Source organism: Equus przewalskii, chromosome 20, assembly GCF_037783145.1.
Source record: "Equus przewalskii isolate Varuska chromosome 20, EquPr2, whole genome shotgun sequence".
NCBI lineage: Eukaryota > Metazoa > Chordata > Mammalia > Perissodactyla > Equidae > Equus > Equus przewalskii.
Genome location: NC_091850.1, coordinates 12,255,721 through 12,279,143, shown reverse-complemented (window position 1 = coordinate 12,279,143; position 23,423 = coordinate 12,255,721). Strand labels below are relative to the sequence as shown.

General features: G+C 38.4%; 1 protein-coding gene across 1 annotated transcript in view; it reads right to left on the bottom strand.

The window, feature by feature from the left end:
• The window catches only part of DEPDC1B (DEP domain containing 1B), an 89,805-nt gene that overhangs the window by 14,209 nt on the left and 52,173 nt on the right, over positions 1 to 23,423 (bottom strand). The window contains exons 7-8 of the mRNA XM_070587529.1: positions 21,243 to 21,383; positions 324 to 490 (exon numbers count right to left, since the gene is read on the bottom strand). Coding sequence (XP_070443630.1) covers positions 324 to 490; positions 21,243 to 21,383 — 308 coding nt within the window. The remainder of the gene's footprint in view (positions 1 to 323; positions 491 to 21,242; positions 21,384 to 23,423) is intronic.

The window sequence follows — 23,423 nt, the reverse complement described above, 5'->3', positions numbered from 1 at the left end:
CTTTGCCACTCTTTTTGTCCTGGAGGACAGAATGTCATTTTCTTAAGACCACTTATCCTTTCTGTCCATCTTTCCTTCTCCTTGTGTTAACAGTGGGCAGGACGCAGCAGAGATCTCAACACTCAGAGTGCACCCCTATGCACTCGTTACTTTTCAGTAGGTTCTTTAAGACACTAAAACCAAAAGCACAATACCAGTCTGGGTGGATTCCAAGCCACAGCTCTTTAAGTAAGCCTGTCTTGTACCTTCATCTGGTTACCCTTTACTCAGGTGAATTTTATCCCCAAAACGCAAGTCATGCTAGATGTTAGAAATCAACCTACCAGTGTTCGGGTGCCAAAGCCATCACACAGAGGTGGCATCTCCTTATTTAAGCAGATCCTTGTCATCATCCTCATCAGCAGCTGTAACTTTCTCCTATTTTCAGGTGGCAGGAGAAGGCAGCAAATCTGAAATGCTTCGATGGCCATTTTCTCTTTCTGTAACAAACCTGATTTGGAAAAAAAAGTTTCTAATCTTTTAAAATCTACAGCCTACTTGACTCTATTATGTTCACATATTTACAAAATATATATCACTAAAATTATATAAAACATGTTCACATATTCAACTATACTGGGCCAATCGATCATAGATCCACTGTCACTCACAAGTCAGCACAGAAAATACAAACCATCAACTAGAGATAACAAATGCATAGAACAAATACAGTCATTTCCTCCTCCCACACCCTTCACAGATAAAACTAAATTTTCATAGCATTCTTTCCCACTGAAACAAGAGGAGTCAGGTTAAGCCCAACCTAACCCTTAACACTCACACTGTCAATAGGCCTAGGACAGCATGAGCAAGAACATGAATGTGCCATCACTGCCCTGAATTCTCCCCCTTGTATTATTTCCTCATGAGGAGCTGGGTCACCATCTTGCATAACTCTTATAGAATAAATAATAGGACTCATGCTCCTATAGTCAGTCCACTCACCAACAGCTCCATTTCTTTCTAAATAACACCTGTCAAATAACCCTTCCTCCCACTTAAGCTGTTTTTTCTAACTAGGTGTGCTGATTCAATCATGTCACATGCCATCCTTCCTGACCCAGTAAGATTTTGCTAAATACTAGGGTATTCTAATATTGTGTTCTCTTCAACTATATTTGTCCCCGGACACACCCCTATCCAAGTCTGCTAAAGAGACGAAACTGCTTTCACCAATTTATTGACCCATATCCAACCTTTCCAAGTTCCCACTGGTCTCTGACTTGGAGGCAAACTATCTTTTACACTCAATAAAAATTTTCTGACGATGTATGCTATGCCAGGAACTCTGCTAGGTCCTGGAAATACAGAATACGCCAGGTCCCTTCCTTTGCAGTGCGTATGCACTGCGAGAAGGAGAGCCCTTCTGCAAGGGGCATGTTAGGGGAATTCTAAGTCATTCAATATGACTGCAGCATAGGCCGTGAGGGCGAGGGCATGGTATAGAAGTGAAACCAAAAACACCGGCAGAGATGAGATCTTGGAAGGCCTTGAATGCCAGACTAAGGAGCTTGGGTTTGATCTCAAAGGCAAGGATGTGTAAGGGAGAAAAAGGGGGGCAGGAGAAGGAAGCTTTTATATACCAAGTTCTGATCCTAGATGTTCACCGGAAATATTGATGCTAATTGTCATCATTATCATCTATATAGATCTGCTTTCAATTCTGTATAATCAAATCCATGGAAAGAAAAAAGGTTTATGACCATATTTTAATTCATTCTTTCATTTATCCATTTATTAAGCCCTGCCTATATTCCAGGAACTACTTTAGGGGAAGACATACAGTGGGGAATAAAACAAAATCTTTGTCTGATCTTCTGGAGCTCCCTTCCCAGTAGATAATAAGCAAAGAGATATATAAATATGATATCAGGTGGAAAAATGCTATGAATCAAAATAAAGAAGGAAAGGAGCAGGGGAATGGTGGGAAAACACTTCTAGTGTTTCAGGAAAGGTCTCTCTAAGGAGGTGACGTTTGAGCAGAGATCTGAAGCAAATGAGAGTAAGCCAGAGAAATATCGGAGAGACAAACTGTCAAAGTAGAGGAAATAGCCATTACAAAGACTGTGATGTGGGAATACGTTTGAAGTGTTTAAGGAACAGCAACGAGGCCAGTGTGAAGAGAGAGGACTATGTCACGAATTTTCAACTCAGAAATGAGGTTAGAGAGAAAACTAAAAGCCGGATGACACAGAACCTTGTAGACTATCCTTAAGACTTCTGGTTTTACTATAAGTGACTTGAGAAGCCATTGGAGGGTTCCCGGCAGCAAGTCATTTGATCTGAATTACGTATAGAGAACAGATTGTAAGGGGGTAATGGGGAGGAAGGAAGGCGCGAGACATGACGATGGTCCAGATGAGGTTTAGCAGTTGGAACTGATAAGAATTAATTAAATTCTAGATCTATTTCTCCACAAAGCTTTCTACTTTTTCCATGAAGCCCTCTATCACATTGGGCCACAAATCCCTTCTTTTTCGAAATTATAAACACCTTTGGAGAGTCAGATTTTACCTTATCTTATTATGTTTCATGTGTATATTGTTTTATGAATGAGACTGAAAGCTAATTGAAAGCATAAGGCTTTTCTTTTGGCAAGCCCTTTTCCTAGTATAGTCCATGCACCACATAACAATGTTTTGGTCAATGAGGGATGGCATATACGATGGTGGTCCTATATTAGTACCATACAGCCTAGGTATGTAGTAGGATATACCATCTAGGTTTGTGTAAGTACACTCTGTGATGTTCGCACAATGACGACATCGCCTCACAATGCATTTCTCAGAACGCATCCCCGTCGTTAAGCAATAAGGCATATGAATAAATATCTGTTCATCAGTAGAATATTACATGGCTATTAAAAGCAGTAATTTTTGAAGTTATGCAACAATATTTACAGTACAATATTTAAGAAAAAATCACAATAGTAAATTTTATTAAAAAAATAAAGTATTAAAAAGGAATCTATAAAGAATCAAAGTACATCACAGTTATAAAATAATCACCAATTTTTTTACTTTCAAACTTCTTTCTTAAGATACTGTTAAACTAATACATAAAAATTACATCCATCCAATCTTTTCAAAAAAAAATTCTATTACTAAATTCTAAACTTCCAGTTGCTTGCATGAAAAAAGCCAAACTTGGAGTTAGCCATGATTTCAGGATTTGAGTGAGAAGGCACAGGTAAATCTATCTCAGGAGTTTATTTACACAAACCTACACACTGAGAGATGAAAGGCCACCCGGGACTCACAAATATCCCAACAACTCACTGTCCCCATGAGACTCCTCGTTCCTCCCTTCTGCCACTGATCCCACCTGAGACCCCTTGCAATTGCCTCCAACTGTCAACCTTGCCACCTCCTGTGAGACAGAAGCCATGCTACCAATCCCCTCCTCCCTTAAATCCAATCTAACCTCCCCACAGCACCCTGCCTCTGGCAGCACAGGAGCCTCCATCAGCAGCTTGAATGGAAAGAAGTTCTTACTGCAAAATATTGAAGAATGTGGAAGGAGGAGGAGCTGCTTATCCCCAAAGCTCAAAGAGGAGCATAAAAGGATGAGGTTCCTAACACTCCCAGCTGGAGCCTTTTACCAGAGGGAGAAAAACCCCATTGTAAGGCCTGGCTAGCTCTGTAATACCACGAGATTTGAACTACAGCTAAGCGACATAATGAATTGAGCAGGATTCTGTAAGTTGATCTTGCAATTCAGCCATCCTTCACAGCACTGCTCCTTGGGATAGTGGGGAGGGAGAGGAGGAGCGGAACCTTTTGAGTTCCATGCCCCTACTTTGAAAGGTTTAGAATATGATCTATCATTCTGATACAATTTTCATATAAAATTGACAGATTAATTTGTTTTTGTCTCCCAAAAGTTATAAAAATTGGACTCCCATATCCCTTACCTGCTCTATTTTTCTCCGATTATAAATCATCACCTCCTAAATACCAGAGAATTTATTTATTACGTTACCTACTGTTGTCTCCCCTCTGCCCCACTGCAACATACACTTCAGATGGGCAGGATTCTTGTCGGTCTTGTTTATTGATATACTGCCAATGGCTAGAAGAGTACCTGGTACATCATAGGTGCTCAATAAATATTTTCTTTGGTGAACGTACAAAGGAACGAATACATGAATGAAGGGATGAGAATGACCCATCCCTTGGTGGGAGTGGAGCCAGAATATCTGGGTTCTTAGCTCCCACTGATTGCTTCTCCTTGAACAAGTCACTTAACCTCCACGAACTCAACAGTACTTAACTCAACTTAACCTCCCACTAACTCAACAGTAAATGTGAACAGTCACAAAAACAAGCCAATGCACTGCATTGGGGGATCCATGGGCTACAAAGGGGAGCCCGAGTGATTTAAAGTTTCAATAGCACTGATCACAGCTACTACAACTACTACATTAAAGCACTGAAACTAATATCAGGGAGAAAATGTGATGTGAATCAGAAGCAACTTCGGCTAGATTTTCTTTAAAACCTGGTTAAGGAATGTACTATGCACTGGTAAACAGATATGAATTTGGCTCTAGGCCTCCATGATGAGAAAGCAGGTGAAATTCCACAATGTCCCAACATAGCTACATTATTGAGAAATAAATCATTTAAGAACCTGCCCCCCCCAAACCCTAATTGCCTAAACAGTTGCATAACCACATTACATACTATGGAAGAAAACAAAAACATCTGTAAATACCATCCATATATAATGTTTTGTCAAATCCTACTGTGCATAATTCAGAAAGCCTCTCACAGTTATTATTCTGTGGGTCATTGGAAGATTTTCACACCTGCATTATGTTTACATGCAAAGAGATATATCTGGCTCCCTGATATTAGAAGGTCCTACAACACTCTTAAACTTTTCTTGACTTTTTAGCTGAAAGAATGCGGATGCCTTCATCAGCATCAACAAGAGAACTATCACACCAGTTGGCAGCCATATGATAGCTAGCCCCCTGCTAACCTAAAGATTATAAGTCTTTGTTGGAATTGCCTATTAATATATAATGTTCAATGCCACCGTCTTAAAAACTAGGTGAAAGTCGATTTTGGTGGTTTTATATTTTTTTAATCATGTTTCCCATAAAGAAACCCCTGTTGTTAAAATTTTGCCAAGTTCAGTCACTATTTCGACTTTGGAACGTCTGCTCTGGTTTGGAATATGCAGAGGGCCTACTGGGCTCGTTGGCGTAGCAGCTAGGACTATCTGGAGCCCAAAATACTTGGGTTCCTATATAAGCTTATCTAGTCTCACCCTAAAAACAGCTTTAAAAGTAAGACACAAATGGTTCAAGCAGAAATTCAAGAAAATTAACAGCCTAACAGAACAAAGCCCATTCGGTTCAAAGGAAAACAACAAAATCCAGAACTCAACAATGAAAAATTCAGTGTTGAATCAAAATTACTAGACATGCCAAGAAGCAGAAAGTGTGACCAATATCTAAAAGAAAACATCAATTGAAATAGCCTCAGAAATGACAGATAAAGGAATTAACAAAAAACTATGTTACAAAAGGTGTTCTAACTACGTTCACATATTTAAAAGAATTATGATCACAGTGACGGGAGAAATGGCAGATATAAAAAAGAACCAAATGGAACTTCTAGAGATGAAAAAGGCTGTCTCAAATGAAACATTCACTAGATGAGAACCACAACAGATTAAATATTGCAAAAATAAAAAACAAATCAAGAAACTTAAATACACAGTAATAAAAACTAGCCGAAATAGAACCAAAGAGAGAAAAAAGTGGGGGAGAAAGGAACAGAGCTGCAGTAACCTGTGGGAAAATAGCGAGTGACCTAACATATGTGTAATCAAAAATGGGGAAGGAAGCACAGAAAAATATTTGAAGAAATTATGACCAAAAAGTTTTCAAATGATGAAATCTATAAATCAACAGATCAAAGAAATTCAATGAATCATAGCACAATAAACACAAAGAACACCACATAAAGGCAAATTATAATTTAAATTCCTAAAAATCAGTGATAGAGAAAAATCTCAAAAGCAGTCAGAGAAAAAAGAAACATTACATACAGAGGAATAAAAATAAGGAATAACCACACACTTTTCATCAGAAGCTATTCAAGACAGAAAACAAGGGATTGACATCTTTAAAGTGCTGAAAGAAGAAACACTGTCGACTTAGAATTCTATACCCATTGAAAAAACTTCTCAAAATTCAGTCAAAACAAAGACTTTTCAGGGAACACCCCTCCAATGCCCCCCCAGCCAAATGGGAGAGAATTTGTAGCCAAGAGACATATACTACAAAAAATGTTACAAAGGACGTTTTGGAAGCAGAAGAAAAATTATACCAGACAGAAACCTGGATCTACACAAAGGAATGAAGAGTACCAAAAAAGATTAATATGCGGGTAAATAAAACTTGCTTTTTAAAAAAAATTTTATTGAGGTCATAAAAGTTTATAACATTGTGAACTTTCAGGTGTACATTATTATTTGTCAGTCACCATATATGTGTGCCCCTTTACCCTTTATGCCCACCCCCAACCCCCTTCCCCTCTGGTAACCACTAATCTGTTCTCTTTGTCCATGTATTTGTAAAACTTGTTCTTTGATTCTTAATTTCTTTAAAAGAAAACTGTTTAAAGAAATGGTAATAATTTATAGAAGGGTTTATAATACATGTTATTAAAAAAGCATAAGTAAGGCTAAAATGTATGACAACAATATCACAAAGGGCAGGAGGGAGTAAATGAAAGAATATTGTTGTAAGGTAGTAACATTATTATGTGAAACAGTATAATATTTAAAGGTAGGTAAGGATTTCTTCAGACACAAAAAGCATAAGCCATAAAAGAGAACAATAAAATGGATTTCACCAAAACTAAAAACTTTTGCTTTTTAAAAGATATTAAGAAAATGAAAAAGAAAACCACAATCTGGGATAAAATATTTGTAATACTTATATCTAAACAAAAGACTTATAGGCAAAATATGCAAATAACTCTCACAGCTCAATATTAAGAGGACAAACAAGCCAATAAAAAATGGGCAGATTTAACACTTTACAAAGGAAGATGTATGAATGGCCACTGAGCAAATGAATAGATGCCTAACATAACTAGTCATCAGAAAAACGCAAATTAAAACCAAAAAGATACCACTATGCACCCACTACAGTGGAGAAAATTTAAAAGACTGACAATGTCAATGTTGACAAAGATGCAGAGCTACAGGAACTCTCATGTATCACGGACAGGAATGTAAAATTACACAACTATTTTGGAAAATAGATGGTCACTTTCATATAAAAGTAAACATACATTTACCATATCATCCAGCAATTCCAATTCTAGCTATTTACCCAAAAGAAGAAAGACATACCTTCATACTAACTAGTTCGTAACAGCTTTATTCCTAATAGCCCATACTGGAAACAAGTTCACATGTCCCACAACAGGTGAATGGATAAATAAATTGTGATATACCCATGCAATAGAATACTCAGCAACAAAATGTAACAAACTACTGGTACATGCAACAACATGAACAAAATCTCAAAAACATTACATTGAGTACAAGAAGGCAGATACAAAGTATAATTCCACTTGTATGAAACCTGAAAAAAGAAAACCTAATCTATGTGGATAGAAAGTTTCTATTTCTGGTTGCCTGGTGCCAGCAACCGGGTTGGGGACTGGCTAAAAGAGAGCACAAGAGAACCTTTATGGGTAATGGAAATGGTCTATATTTTAATTGTAATGATAATTACACTAGCATAAATTGACCAAAACTCATTGAACTGTACTTAAATAGAGGCATTTTAATTTTATGTTAACTATACTTCAATAATGTCAATTTAAAAATAAATGAATTAAGAGAAATTAGAGACCTAAACATGAAACATGAAAAAAAGCAAAACTTAAAAATCTTAGAAATACAGAATCACTTGCAACAGAAAGCTATATAAAGATTTCTTGAGACACACAAATTAATTTGACCAAAGTAACACATAAAAGCTCTTTGCCTATGATTAAAAGCAAAAGATGAGCCACAGACTAGAAAATGATATTTGCCAGGCTGAAGGTACAAAGGATTAGTATTCAGAAAATATTTTTAGAATGACAAAAAAGAAAAAAGAAAAGAAAAAAATGGGTAAAGGATAGAAAAAGTACTTCACCCAAGAAGAAACCCTCATGACCAAGAAACAGCAACAGATTCTTTTTCACACACATCAGATTAGAAAAATTCAAAAACGAGATAAAACCAAGTATTGGTAAGGAAATGGTGAAACAGGAATATACTAATGGGTGTGCAAACTGCTGGAACCACTCTGCAAAGCAATTTTCTAGAACTAGTACACACCAAAAACCTAACACTTCTGCTTCTAGATATAGAGAAACACATGGATGTCTCTGCAACACATCTTTGTACGTATTAATTAGGGTGGTGGGCACGTGGATGTCCGTTACATCACTCTCTGTTCCACCAATTTACCATCCTCCCCTCAAACAGTACTTTTGGTGGGAATTCGGAAGTCAAATTGCAGATTCACTTTTTTAAGTGTTATTTGAGAATCTTGTTTTCTTTCTATAAGCAACATCTCCAGTAACAGTAAGCACATAGAGCACTAGATCTTAGCTTCTAAATATCACTCTCTAGTAAAAGGAACCAAGAATCATTGAGGAAATGGCAGATTCCAGGGCTGGGGAAAGAAAGTACAAAATGGCCTGTAGTGCCACAAAGTAAGAAAGTGCTCCAAGGGGCCAGCCCCATGGCCAAGTGGTTAAGTTCTTGTACTCTGCTTTGGCAGCCCAGGGTTTCACCGGTTCAGATCCTGGGTGCAGTCGTGGCACCGCTCATCAGGCCATGCTGAGGCGGCGTCCCATATAGCACCACCAGAAGGACTTGCAACTAGAATATACAACTACGTACTTGGTGGTGGAGGGGAAGCTTTAGGGAGAAGAAGAAGAAGAAAAAAAAAAAGATTGGCAATAGATGTTAGCTCAGGTGCCAATCTTTAAAAGAAATAATGAATTAATTTAAAAAGTACTCCACAGCAATCAAAGAAAGTGCTCCAAGAATGATGGGGATGTGGCAAAAGGATATATGAGCCAGTTTCAGGGGCCTCTTTCAGGGATTCCAATTACATGTATATTAGACTGCTTAATATTGTCCTATATGTCATTGAGACTGAGTTCAGTTTGATCCCCACCCCACTCCAATCTTTTTTCTCTCTGTGCTTTGTTCAGGCTAGCTTTTACTGCTATGTATTCAAGTTTGTTGACCTTTTCTGCAGTGTCTAATCTGCTCCTAATTCCATCCAGTGAAATTTTCATTTGTAAAACTGCATTTTCTTTAACTCTTGAAGTCCAACTTGGTTTTTTTCTTTGTTCTTTTTTTATGCGATTATCTTTCTTTTAAGTGTACAATTCAAGGGTTTTCATTATATTCACTAAGTTATGCCCCACACCACTATCTAATTCCAGAACATTTCTGTCACTTCAAAAAGAAATCCACATTCCTATTAGCAGTCACTCCGCATTCTCTCCTCCCACCAGCCCCTGGAAAGCACTAATCTCTGTCTCTAAAGATTCGCCTGTTCTGAACATTTCACATAAATGGAATCATGCAAGATGTGATTTTTGTGTCTGGCTTCTTCCACTTAGAACGTTTTCCAGATTCATCCATGTTGTAGCATTGTAAAGGGTTTCACTCCTTTTTATGGCTGAATAATATTCCATTGTATGGATATACTACATTTTTTTCATTTATCATTTGATGGACATTTCAGTTGTTTCCACTTTGGGGCTGTTCTGAGTAATGCTACTATGAACATTCGTGTACACGTTGTTGTGTGGAAGTATCTTTTCAATTATCTTGGATACAGACCTAAGAGTAGAATTGCTGAATCACATGGTAACTCCATGTTTAACTTTTTAAGGAATTGCCAGACTGTTTTTCGCAAAATGACTCTGCCATCTTACATTCCCACTAAGAATGTACGAGGGTTCCAATTTCTCCACATCCTCACTAACACTTGTTATCCATCTTTTTTATTATGGTCATCCTAATGGGGATTGTTGTGTATCACTGTGATTCTGATTTGCCCAGCTTTGAAGACTATCACCCTGGAGATGTACAGTTAAGTATTTATCATCAACAAATTCAAGAGGATCCCCATGCAGATTTTTGGAGCTCCTCTCTGTATAATTGCCTTGTATTAGTTTGCTAGAGCTGACAACAAAATATCACAGACTGGGCGGCTTAAACAAAATAAATTTATTCTCTCACGGTTCTGAGGCTAGAAGTCTGAGATCGAGGTGTCAGCAGGGTTGGTTTCTTCTGAGACCTCTCTTCCTGGCTTGCAGATGGCTGTCTTCTTGCTCTGACCTCACATGGCTGACCCTCAGTCTGTGTGCTGTCTGTGTCCCAATCTCCCCTTCTTATAAGGACACCAGTCATATTGGAGTAGGGCTACTCATATGATCTCACGTCACCCTAATTACCTCTTTAAAGATGGTCCTACGAATACAGTCTCTCTCTGAAGTACTAGGGGTTAGGACTTCAGCATATGAATTTTAGAACAGACACAATTCAGCCCGTAACATTCTCTGATACCCTGGACCACAAGTCCCAGCCTCTTCATCCAATTTCCATCTCTTCAACTCAGCAAGATTGACATGCTCTGCTTCGGCTCCACCTCCCTGCAAAACAGTCTGGAAAGTTCCCCCAGACAGACAGCCAGGGCAATCATAGAGCTCACCTCATTTGTTTCACTTCTCTCACAGATAATAGTCCTACAGTGTGGTCCAATGTCTGAAAGCAATTGCCTCATATTCTGTCTGGTTTTCTAGTTGGTTCTTTGATAAAAGGGTAAACCCAGTCCCAATTACTCCATCATGGTCAAAAGCAGAAGTTCTCCAATTACTTTTTTTTTTTTTGTGGAAGATTACCCCTGAGTTAACATCCGCCGTCAATCCTCCTCTTTTTGCTGAGGAAGATTGGCCTGGCCCTAAGCTAACATCTGTGCCCATCCTCCTCTATTTTATATGCAGGATGCCTGCCACAGCATGGCTTGATAAGCAGTGCATAGGTCCATGCCCGGGATCCAAACCAGCAAACCCCAGGCTGCTGAAGTAGAGGGCACAAACTTAACTGCTGAGCCACTGGGCCGGCCCCCTCCAGTCACTTTTTTAAAAATAAAAACTTATTCAGGGGCTGGCCCCGTAGCCGAGTGGTTAAATTAGCGTGCTCCGCTGCAGGCAGCCCAGTGTTTTGTTGGTTCGGGTCCTGGGCGCGGACACGGCACTGCTCATCAGACCACGCTGGGGCGGCGTCCCACACGCCACAACTAGAAGGACCCACAACGAAAAACATACAACTATGTACCAGGGGGCTTTGGGGAGAAAAAGGAAAAAAATTTTTTAAAAAAAAAATCTAAAAAAAAAAAAAAATTCAGCCTTGAGCTTTCACTTGGCAGATCAACAGCTAACACAAGTACATATATTTGTTTGTTTAATCTTCATGGCAATGCCAAATCACACAGCTTGTGAATAGAGAAGCTGGAGTTTGAACCAGTTTTACTTTTTCTTTTTTTGGTGAGGAAGAGTCACCCTGAGCTAACACCTGTTGCCAATCTTCCTCTTTTTAGCTTGAGGAAGATTGTTGCTGAGCTCACATCTGTGCCAGCCTTCCTCTACTTTATGTAAGATGCTGCCACAGCATGGCTTGATGAGTGGTGATAGGTCCACGCCTGGGATCTGAACCTGCAAACCTCGGGCCACTGAAGCGGGGCATGTGAACTTAAGTACTACGTCACTGGGCCTACAAGTCTGCATCCTTAACACTCATATTATCTTGTTACCAACAGGAAACAAATATTCCTCATTCTCATTCCACAGTGATATCAGCTCTACTTATTGTATTACAAATTAGATTTAAAATATAATAGAAACTCTTACATAAATAATTTCCTATAATACCTCTAATTTGTAAAATTTCTCCAAAGTTCCCAAAGAGAAATTGTAAAAAGGAAAAAGTCCTATCATATACTCAACATCAGAAAAGTGGAGACACTAACAGCATGGCAAGACAGCATGGAACCAAATCACTTTGGAAAAATTACTCAACCTCTTTTTTTAAATCTACCGAAATTTTCCAAATCTGCAAATGGAAATATAACACTAGTACCAATCTCACAGGGGTATTGCGAAGATTATGAAAATAATACTTATGTGATAAAATGAGCCCAAAATTTTGAGCAATATCCTTTATATTCATAATGTGGAAGAGAATATCTGTATGTTTAATAAAATTAAACACAGAATTAATACATGAAGATTTTACACATTTCAAATCTTAATTCTGCCAAGCATGTACCTTTTTATTTCCTGCTCTGGTGCCTATAACACTATAGGTGCTATGTTGATGTCTCTTGAGTGACTGAAAAGACTCAGGAGATCAATAATACTACCATTTTGTTTGCTTATGAATCAAATGAGATTCTGAAAACCCTGCTCCTCCACCTTGGAAGACTGAGTAACATTACTGAATGCCTTCTAGGCCCAGGTTACTATCTACATATTAAGCAATTTTAGCTGTTCACACTTAATCTTTCTTTCTTTTTTTTTTTTTTTGGTTGAGGAGGATTGGCCCTGAGCTAACATCTGTTGCCAATCTTCCTCTTTTTTTGTTTTTCCTCCCCAAAGGCCCAGTACATGGTGGAATATCCTACTTGTAAGTGATTTTAGTTCTTCTATGTGGGATGCTGCCACAGCACGGCCTGATGAGCAGTGCTAGGTCTGTGCCCAGGATCCAAACCGTGAACCCTTGGCCACAGAAGTGGAGTGCATGAACTTAACCACTCGGCCGCAGGGCTGGCCCTGGCACATTTCATCACTTTGACTATCCTGTAAAGAAGAAAACACTGCCCATTAAATAGGCAAGGAAACCAAAGCCCAAAGTAGTTAAGACTGGGCCCAGAAATTCAGCTGGGATTTAATTTTATGTGCCATTCCTCCTTACACACAGCTGCATTATTTACATTCTTTGCTTAAAAACCTGGACTTCTGAAACAATAATTATCAACCTCCTCTCAATAAACTCTACTTGGTTTTTATCTGGTGCTAAAGATGAACAGTCAGCAATTATTAATTATCACTTAACAGAGTACACGCTCTGCTTAACACCATTCTCTAGATATGAACTGACACTCATAGGCATGCCTTTCTTGGCTACTATATGTGTCCTAGATAAAAATCATTTTAATCTTAAATTATGTTTAAAAAGTTTACCTACCAGCCACCTATCCTCATTATCTTATATCTGAAGTAATCGTTTGGCAGAATCTCCAGGAAACTTAAAGCTCTAGAAGTCATTAAGTAAATCTATATTTTAAAAGAGATTGAACCTAGGGTATAAAGCAGACATTAAACTAATAGTATTTCTCAACCACGTCAAGGCTACAATTTGAAATCAGAAAAATATTAATTGGTAGAAAATTTAGCAAACTGGCAGGAGAATACTTGATAATTTTTTTTTAATGTTTTTGAATGTTTACAAAGGCAATAGTGTAAAAAGTCACAATCCTTGAATTCTCTTAGTATTAGAAATACAGACGCTACGGAGAAGAGGGGAGATTGGGTCACAGGGACATTTAGCTGTGCCCCCATTTATCACATCATTATACATACCCAATAAAACTTTACAAAACATAATAGAAGCTAACATTTATAATGATGAAACAAATTTATGATGATGATGAAAATAGCTAACATCTTTTTAAGCATTTTATTATGTACCTAACAGTGTGCTAAACATTTAATATTATCTCAGTTAATCTTCACAACAATCTCTATGAGGTAGATACTATTATTATTATTTACAGATAAAGAAAGTTAAGAGATTAGGTCATTTGCCCGGATCACACGGCTAGTTAGTGGTAGAGCAGATTGGAGCCCACACAGTCCGGGGTATGGACTCCTAAATATCATGCTGCATGACCTACTTTTTCCATGCGACCAATTAATTCCTAAGGATGAATTCCTAGAAGTAAGAATGTTGGTTGAAAGAGCAGACACAAACATTTAATAAGCAGATAGTCACATAAAATACCATTCTATATTCTTCAACTTGGGGCAAGGATTAGAAACATGGTAAAAAGAACATAATTTCTCAACACAACTAACCCTGAACTCGCTCTTTTATGCTAAGGAGGGCACACAAAACCATGTTCTTGAGAGTTCAAAATGAAAGCCAGGTGATGACTACTGCCGATTTCCTTCTCATAAAGGACAAACAGAATGCAGTTTATCCCCAAAGAAACTCCCAGCTCAGTTTAAGATGCTAATTCCACAACACGTAGGAATGAAAAACTGAATATAACTCTATAAAATGAGTCATAGGTAAAAAGTATTTTTCTCTAAGTGTAAAGGACAAACCATGTGTATGTAACATAAGCATCTTTCACAATTAATATTACCCAGTAATATTTGAGCAATATTATGCTTTCTGGGAGGCCTTCACATTCCTTAAATCTTTACAATCATCTTACTATGCAGGTAGGTAGAGAAGAAATTTAGAACAGCTTTTGTTCCAAAATTTTTTTACTACAACTAAAATTAAGAAATATATTTAACATCACAGCAATACATATGCATATACAAAATAGGTATTTAACGAAAACAAAAAAGTTTATAAAAATACCTACCCTTACTATATACAACGCACTCTGATATTTTGTACACTATTCTGTCTTTTTTTTTTAATGCTGTTCTACTACACAGAATTCACATCCAACATGCAGTTTCTGAAACAATGGCTTAGGGCCCACTGAGTTTGAACTGAGGCTCTTGCATAACAAACACCCAAGAACACCCAGCCAGAAGTCAGACGGACATTCTGGTCTTGAGTTCAGGAGACAGATCTGGAATGAAGATGAGAGTTGAAAATCCTCAGCACACGGGTGATGTACAAAGTAGAACGGATGTGATCCAAGAGAAGATGTGCGGGCAAAGGGCTGAGGTTTGATATATCTATAATATTGAAGTCTTTCTTGGCATCCGGTCCTAAGAATGTCATTTTTCAGTTCGTTCAAATGTCACAGTAGGACTTACTTTTAGTTCCGCCTTTAAACGTTGGAGAGCTCCTTGCTTTCCTCAGTTCAAATACAGATAGGAACACTTAGAGTCTCGAAAAGAGTTTAATCCGAGCTCTCTGTTTCTGCTTCCTAACTTCCCTCTCACTGATGACCTAATCTCTTTTTCATTCCGTCAATAAACGCTCACTGACAAAAGTACACCAGAGGATTCAGGAAAAAATGATTGCATGAGACCTTTAGCTTTAAAATACACATGACAGTCTATAGTTGATCTCAAGAGACATCTTCAACAAGTACTTTCACATTCTCCAAGATCGTAAAGTAGTACTGATTTTAAAGAGCTTGCTGGGTTTTCTAAAGGTTCCATTTTAAGAACTTCTGAAGGACATTAGCATTCTATTCTCATTTTATAACCAGAGATTCAATGTTGTAACTATTTTAATCTTGAGATTCATTTCATTTTGTTAAACAAAAGCTAAAAGAGTAACTTTTTCATCTTTTATCATTTCTGCTATCTCAACATCATTATAAAAATACTGAGGAGCCCGCCCCACAGCCGAGTGGTTGGGTTTGCACGCTACACTTCGGCGGCCCAGGGTTTCACCAGTTCGGATCCTGGGCATGGACATGGCACCACTCATCGGGCCATGCTGGGGTGGCATCCCATGTAGCACAACCAGAGGCACTCACAACTAGAACATACAACTATGTACCGGGGGCTTTGGGGAGAAGAAGAAAAAAAACGAAGAAGAAGATTGGCAACAGTTGTTAGCTCAGGTGCCAATCTTTAGGAAAAAAAAATACTGAATCTTCCTTCTCTTAAGAAAATGACAAGGGCCTTCTGAAATCCCAGAGGTAACTTGTTTCTTGCACTTCAGAATGATATAATATTGCTCATCCTAACAGACTGTAAAGATCCATCACAAGTAATTCTACATAAAAAATCCTCCTATCATTTGAGAGAATGGCTAGATAGCAACATATAACTATCCTCTTAATTTATGCAGGTTCCAATTTTTTGTATTTTTAAAACCAAAGAAAAGCGATACCTAGTAGGAAAATGTGTTACCCATTGCTTTAAGTTTCATGTTTTCATATCTATAAGTATGACAGGTATAACTGCCATTTACCAATGAGAAAACTGGGGCCCAGAACAGCAGAGTGACTCATCAAAGTGGGTACAACTAGGTCAACAAACCAAGTGACCTGAGCTTAGCGATGTTTCCATTGGTGAAATCAAAAGGGAAACATTCTGTTATTTAGCTGGATTGAGGAAGGACAAGCGAATAAATACTAATCAAGGAAACCCACTGTTCCTCATGACAGGTATAAATAAAATCAGAATCAATGGAAATTTATAATGCTCTATGTTATTACAGATTAGGTGACACTTCAGCCATGAGGGCCGCGTGACAGGTTCAGAATTGTTCACCACCTTGTGTGACACCTACCTTTATCACCCTCCCTCCCATTCCCTGAAGGTTACATCAGATTTCTATTTGCAAACCATTAAGAACACGAATTTTCATTTTTGAAAAGTAGACCTGATCATTCCACTCACATATGCAATGCTAACAATAAGCTATTCCTTATGGGAGCTTCAAAAAAGAAAGAGAAATATGAAGACTTTTGAGAGGGGCCAGAGTTCCCAAAAGTCCAGCGGGACCATGTCTGCTGAGCCAGGGAATAACAGACCCAAGAAGGGTTCACTGTAGTTTTCGAACAAGCAAAGGAATAAAAAAAAAGTCACAATTTCATCTTCACTGAGAAGAGGTATAAAAAAGAGAAGGTTTATGCTAAGCCAAAAGAATTCAGACTACACATCAATTGGCAAGAACTGCCTGCCTAAAGAAAGACACAGCAAGGGGGACTATTTCTCTGGAGGCTTGTAAGGAAAGAAAACAAGTCGCCTTTGTGAATTGCTTAAAAGTAGATATAGATTCACCCACGCACAAGATGATGCTTTTCCCCACGAGTTCCAAACTGCTGCAGCATTGTTATGACTTCTTTTGCTTTTATGCTTAGAAGTCCTTCACCTACCCCAATATCGGGTAAATATCAAATGTATTTTAAATTTGCGTTTTTTACATTTAATTCTCTCATCCAGCTAGAATTTATCCTGCTGAATGGTATGAGAAAGGTCTTAAATTTGCTTGTCAAAAGTCTTGTCAATTATCCTAGTGATTACTGGTATACTTATAAATAGCTTTTGTAATTAGTTATAGCCAAGAAATACCTAGGCATTTTGCTCAATTTCCATTTTTAAGGAGTACCTGAGTCCACTTCATTCCAACAATATTGACATAACAGTAGTCGTTATATTTGGAGGTGACTCAGCATCCTTGCCTTGGCCCATCCACATCTCCGAAAGCTCCAGCCGTAAGCCCCAGGCCCCGAGAACAGAGAGCACCGCCAGCAAGAACTGCACTCACACAGGCCGGAGCCCTCTGTCTGGGCAAGCGCGCCAACCAGGCACTCTAAAAAAAGGATTGTTTTCCCTTCAGAATTACCATGGGATAAGAATCCCAAGATAACCTGAAGAACTTAAGTGCAGAGAGGTAACAAGGCAAAGATGCTGCAGAGCTCCAGAGGATCTCCTAGAAGTCACTAGACAAAAGAACCAGGGAATGGAAAATCTAACCTCATGGATATTTCTAGGTTAAAAAACACAGGAGCTCTCAACCTATTGAGTTAGATGATCCAGTGTACGATCCTGTGTGGTGACTGTCAATGGCATTTTCTAAACTTAACATTTAGGAAGAAGGGAACGGCAAAGAGCTCAGACTCTCAGTCTTCCCGCCTACTAGTAAACAAACCAGGAGTCGCAAGCTCCACTGCACACAGGAGCAGACAGACGGAATTAATGAGCAACTGGGTCAAGGGAACCTGGCTTCAGGGTCTGAGAAGCGATGGGCGCACTGAAGACTCAGCAAGTTGGAGGTCATGTCCCTGAGACACTTCGCTTTCCCATAGAGGCGTTCACTACCCAGCTGTAGCAGTCTGCGCCCCTGAAAATTCAAGCCCAGTACTGCCAGATCTTCCAATTTCTCTACAGAAGCCAAAACTACGAATTCTTATGTGAATTTTCTGTTTCTTAAAGTTTGGCAATTAATTATATTTTCTTTTTAAAACACACAGGTCAAACCAGATGCATTTATGAGCCAAATGTGGCCCACAGATCACCAGTGTGGGGTCTCAGATTATAACATTATACAACCCACAAGTCACCCAATTTTCCAAAACCCTCTTCCCTCGCCTTTTTGTGCTTCCTGTCTGCCTCCCATTTTCCTAAACATGCCGAATTATTGCAAGCTACACAGCTCAATGGACTCTAGGGTGCGCGTGGTGTGTGAGTAAAGGATGCTCTATATCTCATTCACCCCATTCGAGAGTCAGCTTGACTCTGATCTTAACACAAGGAATTGCCATTTTGGACAGTTACGCTGTTAGGTCAGACTGCTGAGCCAAATTAAATCCTTTTTTTCAATTGTAAGTAAAGAATACATCTTACATCTCCACAAATGTCTTTTTTTCATTTGTTTTTTCCTTAATAACTCTTAGATTTCATGTATCAGTAATGACTAACTGCTCTCAGGGTGACAGTTTTGACATCAAGCTATCATTATTTCATGCTAGAAGCAAAAGAACAAACCTCAAAAGAAATTCATTAACTAAACTGAAAATCTTTTCCATTGAAAATGCTGTAGAATTTTTAGCTTCTACACAAAGCAGATTGATTATCTACTTTAAAATGTTTTATCAAATGGCATCCTATGCCAATGAAAGTAAATCAAAAGGTTTAAGGAATGAGTCAACCCTACTGGCATTCAGCCCATGTGTCTAATTGGTATATACCTAGATATGAGACCTTTTCCCTAAGATTCTAACAGGATTGCTCTATTAGATAATCTTTGTTAATCATATAAACAAATTATGGTCTTCCATAATCTAGAAGACTTTCATCTTTCAGTACATAAGGATCTAAAAAACACAGCTTTCGGTACAGGGTGTCTCACTTATATTCACTAGAGAAGGACTGGACCAGGGAAGGTTAATATATCACGACTATTCACACATATTAGTCTATTCTTGCTGATATCTAATGCAATAAATTCTCCATTTGATCCAGCCTTCTCCACCAAAACCCTCTATAGATGATATTTTAGAGGGTGGCTGACTTTGACATCAATTTGGGAATAACTAAGCTTTAATTCTTAGCTGAGATCAAAGTAAACAGTTGTGGTAGAATAGACCAGTGACATCATAAATATAACTGATTCAAAGTGAAATTCGTTTTTTAAAAAAAGTTACAGGGCTGGCCTGGTAGCATAGTCGTTAAGTTCACATGCTCTGCTTCCGTAGCCCAGAATTTGTGGGTTCAGATCCTGGGCACGGACCTGCACACCGCTCATCAAGCCATGCTGCGGCAGCATCCTATATACAAAATAGAAGAAGACCAGCACAGACATTAGCTCAGTGACAATCTTCCTCAAACAAAAAGAGGTAGATTGGCAGGGTCGGCCCAGTGGCACAGCAGTTAAGTCTGCAGGCTCCACTTTGGAGGCCCAGGGTTTGCTAGTTCAGATCCTGAGTGTGGAATTTCACACTGCTCATCCAGCCATGCTGTGGCAGGCGTCCCACATACAAAGTAGAGGAAGATGGGCACAGATGTTAGCTCGGAGTTAATCTTCCTCAACAACAACAAAAAAGGAAGATTGGCAACAGATGTTAGCTCAGGGCCAAGGTTACACAAACACACACACACACACACACACACACAAAAGTTCCAAGTTCTTTTGTTTCCAATCAGGCAATTTCCATAGAACATTATGAAAACAGAAAATGAAAAGAAAATCAAAGAAGTAATTTTTAATCCAGTCTTTAGAATTCTTCTTTTATCAGTGGCATAATGGCAGCAAGTGACTATAATGAGAATCTGCTCAGTAAGTCCATATACACATTAAACAACAGCAAGTATTCATCCATTAGGCATGACGTTCACAAGTACGTAAGCCTCCAGTCCTCCTTGGTTAAAAACAGAACACCAGGAAGACTCCGTGGTCTCTAAACCCAGTAACAGGCCCAGTCCCTTCCTCTGTTTCCAGTATTGGCCTCTCTGAAAACAAACTTACTCTGATGTACATGATTTAAAATTGTTGTATTTTGTTTCTTATTATCAGGAAACCTACAAAATCTTAAAATTTAAAGTATTGTGCTATGACAGCAGGTAAATTATTCACATATTACTGATACTTTATTTTATCAGGATACTACGGCAGCATCCATGCTCTCCAAGAAGAAAATAAGATAGAAAGAAGGGGGAAGGGAAGGGGAGGGGAGGGAAGGGGAAGACTGCTAAACCCCACAATGCTCAAAATCAAGAGTATGCTAATTCCTGCAAATTTACGTAACTGAGTATGATACCCGCACAATGGTTTGATCATTAAAGCAAACCTTTTGACAAGAAAACAATACTACTTATTGAACAATCACAACAGCAACAGGAAAATCTGATTTGCAAGAAGAAAGGAACAATATCAAAAAGACCTATAGCAATAATGTTGATTTTTTTCCTTTTTACCATGTTTCTTTGACAGCATACATTCTAAAGTATAAATCTATATGAGGAATAGCAACAAATTTTAGAGAATTATAAAGTTACTATATTACGTGTCACAAATAACAAACAGTCCTACAAAAACCTGTTCCTCCTATAAAAAGAAATTAGATTTCTAAATGAAAACACATCTCCCATACTTGACTGCTCATGAAGTCATATCCAGAGTAGTAGATTTACTCATGAACAGTAAATGTCAAATTTACATTTTTCTCTACCAATAAAGTTATACTTTTTTGTACAAAAATGAAACACAACATATTATTCTTTCTTAAGAAATAAAAACTATTGGTCCTTGCTTTGAGTTTCATAATAGAGCTTAACCATTTTCTCTTTCTCCTTCGTAGAGATGGACTCCAGCTAGGCAAGCACCCATCAGTGTTCATTTCAAACACATTATGAAGGTTTCACTAACGGAAGTCTCAGGATAGTGAAAAATGAAATAAGTCAATATCGCTACTGCAGATATATGCTGTTTATATTCCAACTTACCTAATACGCTGACAAAGGCATCAAAAAGATGAAATGTAAGCAGAGGCTCTTTCAAGTGACCATAATAATCTGCTATAGTTTTAAAGACATCTTTTTCAAACCCTAAGTACATAGGCTGCTTCAGATCTGAACAATTAGGCCCTGTTAAAAAAAGAGAAAGAGAGAGAAAGAAAGAGAAACATGAATGGGCAATCACCTTTAAGTGTTAGTCTCTGTGCACATGCATGGTGTGGACAGAAAATCAAATTGAAAAACATGCTTATGGGGAAAATTGACATTATACACAAATACGCTTTATGTCTAAGTTGAAATCTATTATAAAATAATGAGGAAAATCACTGGCTTACTTCCAATTGAAAGGAAACCCACTCTTTCTTTTGTGTCCTTCTGAAAAGCATTTTTATTAGAAGCAAACAATAATTTTCTTTGAAATATTCAATATTTTCCTAGTCTTAATATAGTAGACCAAGATTAAAATTAGCTCACATAGATGACAGACAAGTCGTAAAGCTATTTTTAGAACTTTTCACTATTTCATAATTGATATATTATAAAATCCTAGAGTGAGGGTTGAGTGATATAATCAATTTCTGCCTCTAACTAAACTATTCCAGACTAATAAGAATTTTTACTCTTTTTCTTAAAGATATTCTAAAAAGGAGATTTTACATTATGTCTTGTAATTCATTCTGATTATAAAACTGTCTATTTGAACCCCAACCAACCATCAAAAGATATCAGGCTGGTCTCATGGCATAGTGGTTAAGTTCGCACACTCCACTTTGGCAGCCCAGGATTCGCAGGTTCGGATCCCAGGCACGGACCTGGCACTGCTGTGGTGGCATCCCACATAAAGTACAGGAGGATTGGCACAGATGTTAGCTCAGCAACAATCTTCCTCAAGCAAAAAGAGAAAGACTGGCAACAGATGTTACCTTAGCACCAATCCTCCTGCTCAAAAAAAAAAGATAGTTTATCAAGCAGAGTCATCTTGCAAAGTTGCAGTTACTATGAGAAGCCTGGAAAAACCTGGTCCCAGCCAAAGCCTAGGCCAGCAACAAGACAAAGATCTACTTCTATCTGGGACCAAAGAAGAACAAGAAATACTTACCTTTCCCAGGAGTTGGCACAAACACCCTCAACAATTCACACACAGTCAACAGATTTACACTGCTGGTGGAGAGATGAGCTGGAGCTGCCCGTGCCTTGAGGGAAATGGCAAGCAGTCCCATGAGGAGCAGGTTAGCCAGGCTTAGCAGGTTAGCAGAACAAGACTAAACCACTAAACCCAAAAGAATCTCCACCCTCAGGAGAACGAAAGATGAAGCCAGTAAATCCTGAAAGGAAAGTCTTCCTACAGAATCTCTGTAACTAAAGAGAAAAGATCAAACTAAAAAGGACAGTAAAGTATTCTAGGCCTTCAGATTTCAAGGCAACTGGGGACACTGTGAAAACGGCTTTTTCTTGATCTCCTGAAAAACACTCCTACCTTTTAATTATAACAGAATACTATGAAAAACTACACACCAACAAACTGGACAATCTAGAAAAAATGAATAAATTCTTAGACTCATACAACCTCCCTAAAATGAACCAAGAGAAAAGAGAGAATCTGAATAGACCAAGAACAAGTACAGTGATTGAAACAGTAATCAAAAACCTCCCAAAAAACAAAAGTCCAGGACCAGATGGCTTCTCTTGAGAATTCTACCAAACATTCAAGGAAGATTTAATACCTATCCTTCTCAAACTATTTCAAAGTTGAAGAAGACAGAATGTTTCCTAACACATTCTACAAGGCCAACATCACCTTGATGCCAAAACCAGACAAGGAGGACACAAAGACAGAAATTACAGGCCAGGGGCTGGCCCAGTGGTGCAGCAGTTAAGTGCACACGTTCAACTTCGGCAGCCTGGGGTTCGCTGGTTCGGATCCCGGGTGCGGACATGGCACTGCTTGGCACGCCATGCTGTGGTAGGCGTCCCACATATAAAGTGGAGAAAGATGGGCACAGATGTTAGCTCAGGGCCAGTCTTCCTCAGCAAAAAGAGGAGGATTGGCAGCAGTTAGCTCAGGGCTAATCTTCCTCAAAAAAAAAAAAAAAAAGAAGACGAAGAAAGAAAATTACAGGTGAATATTGCTGATGAACAGAGATGCAAAAATCCTCAACAAAATATTGG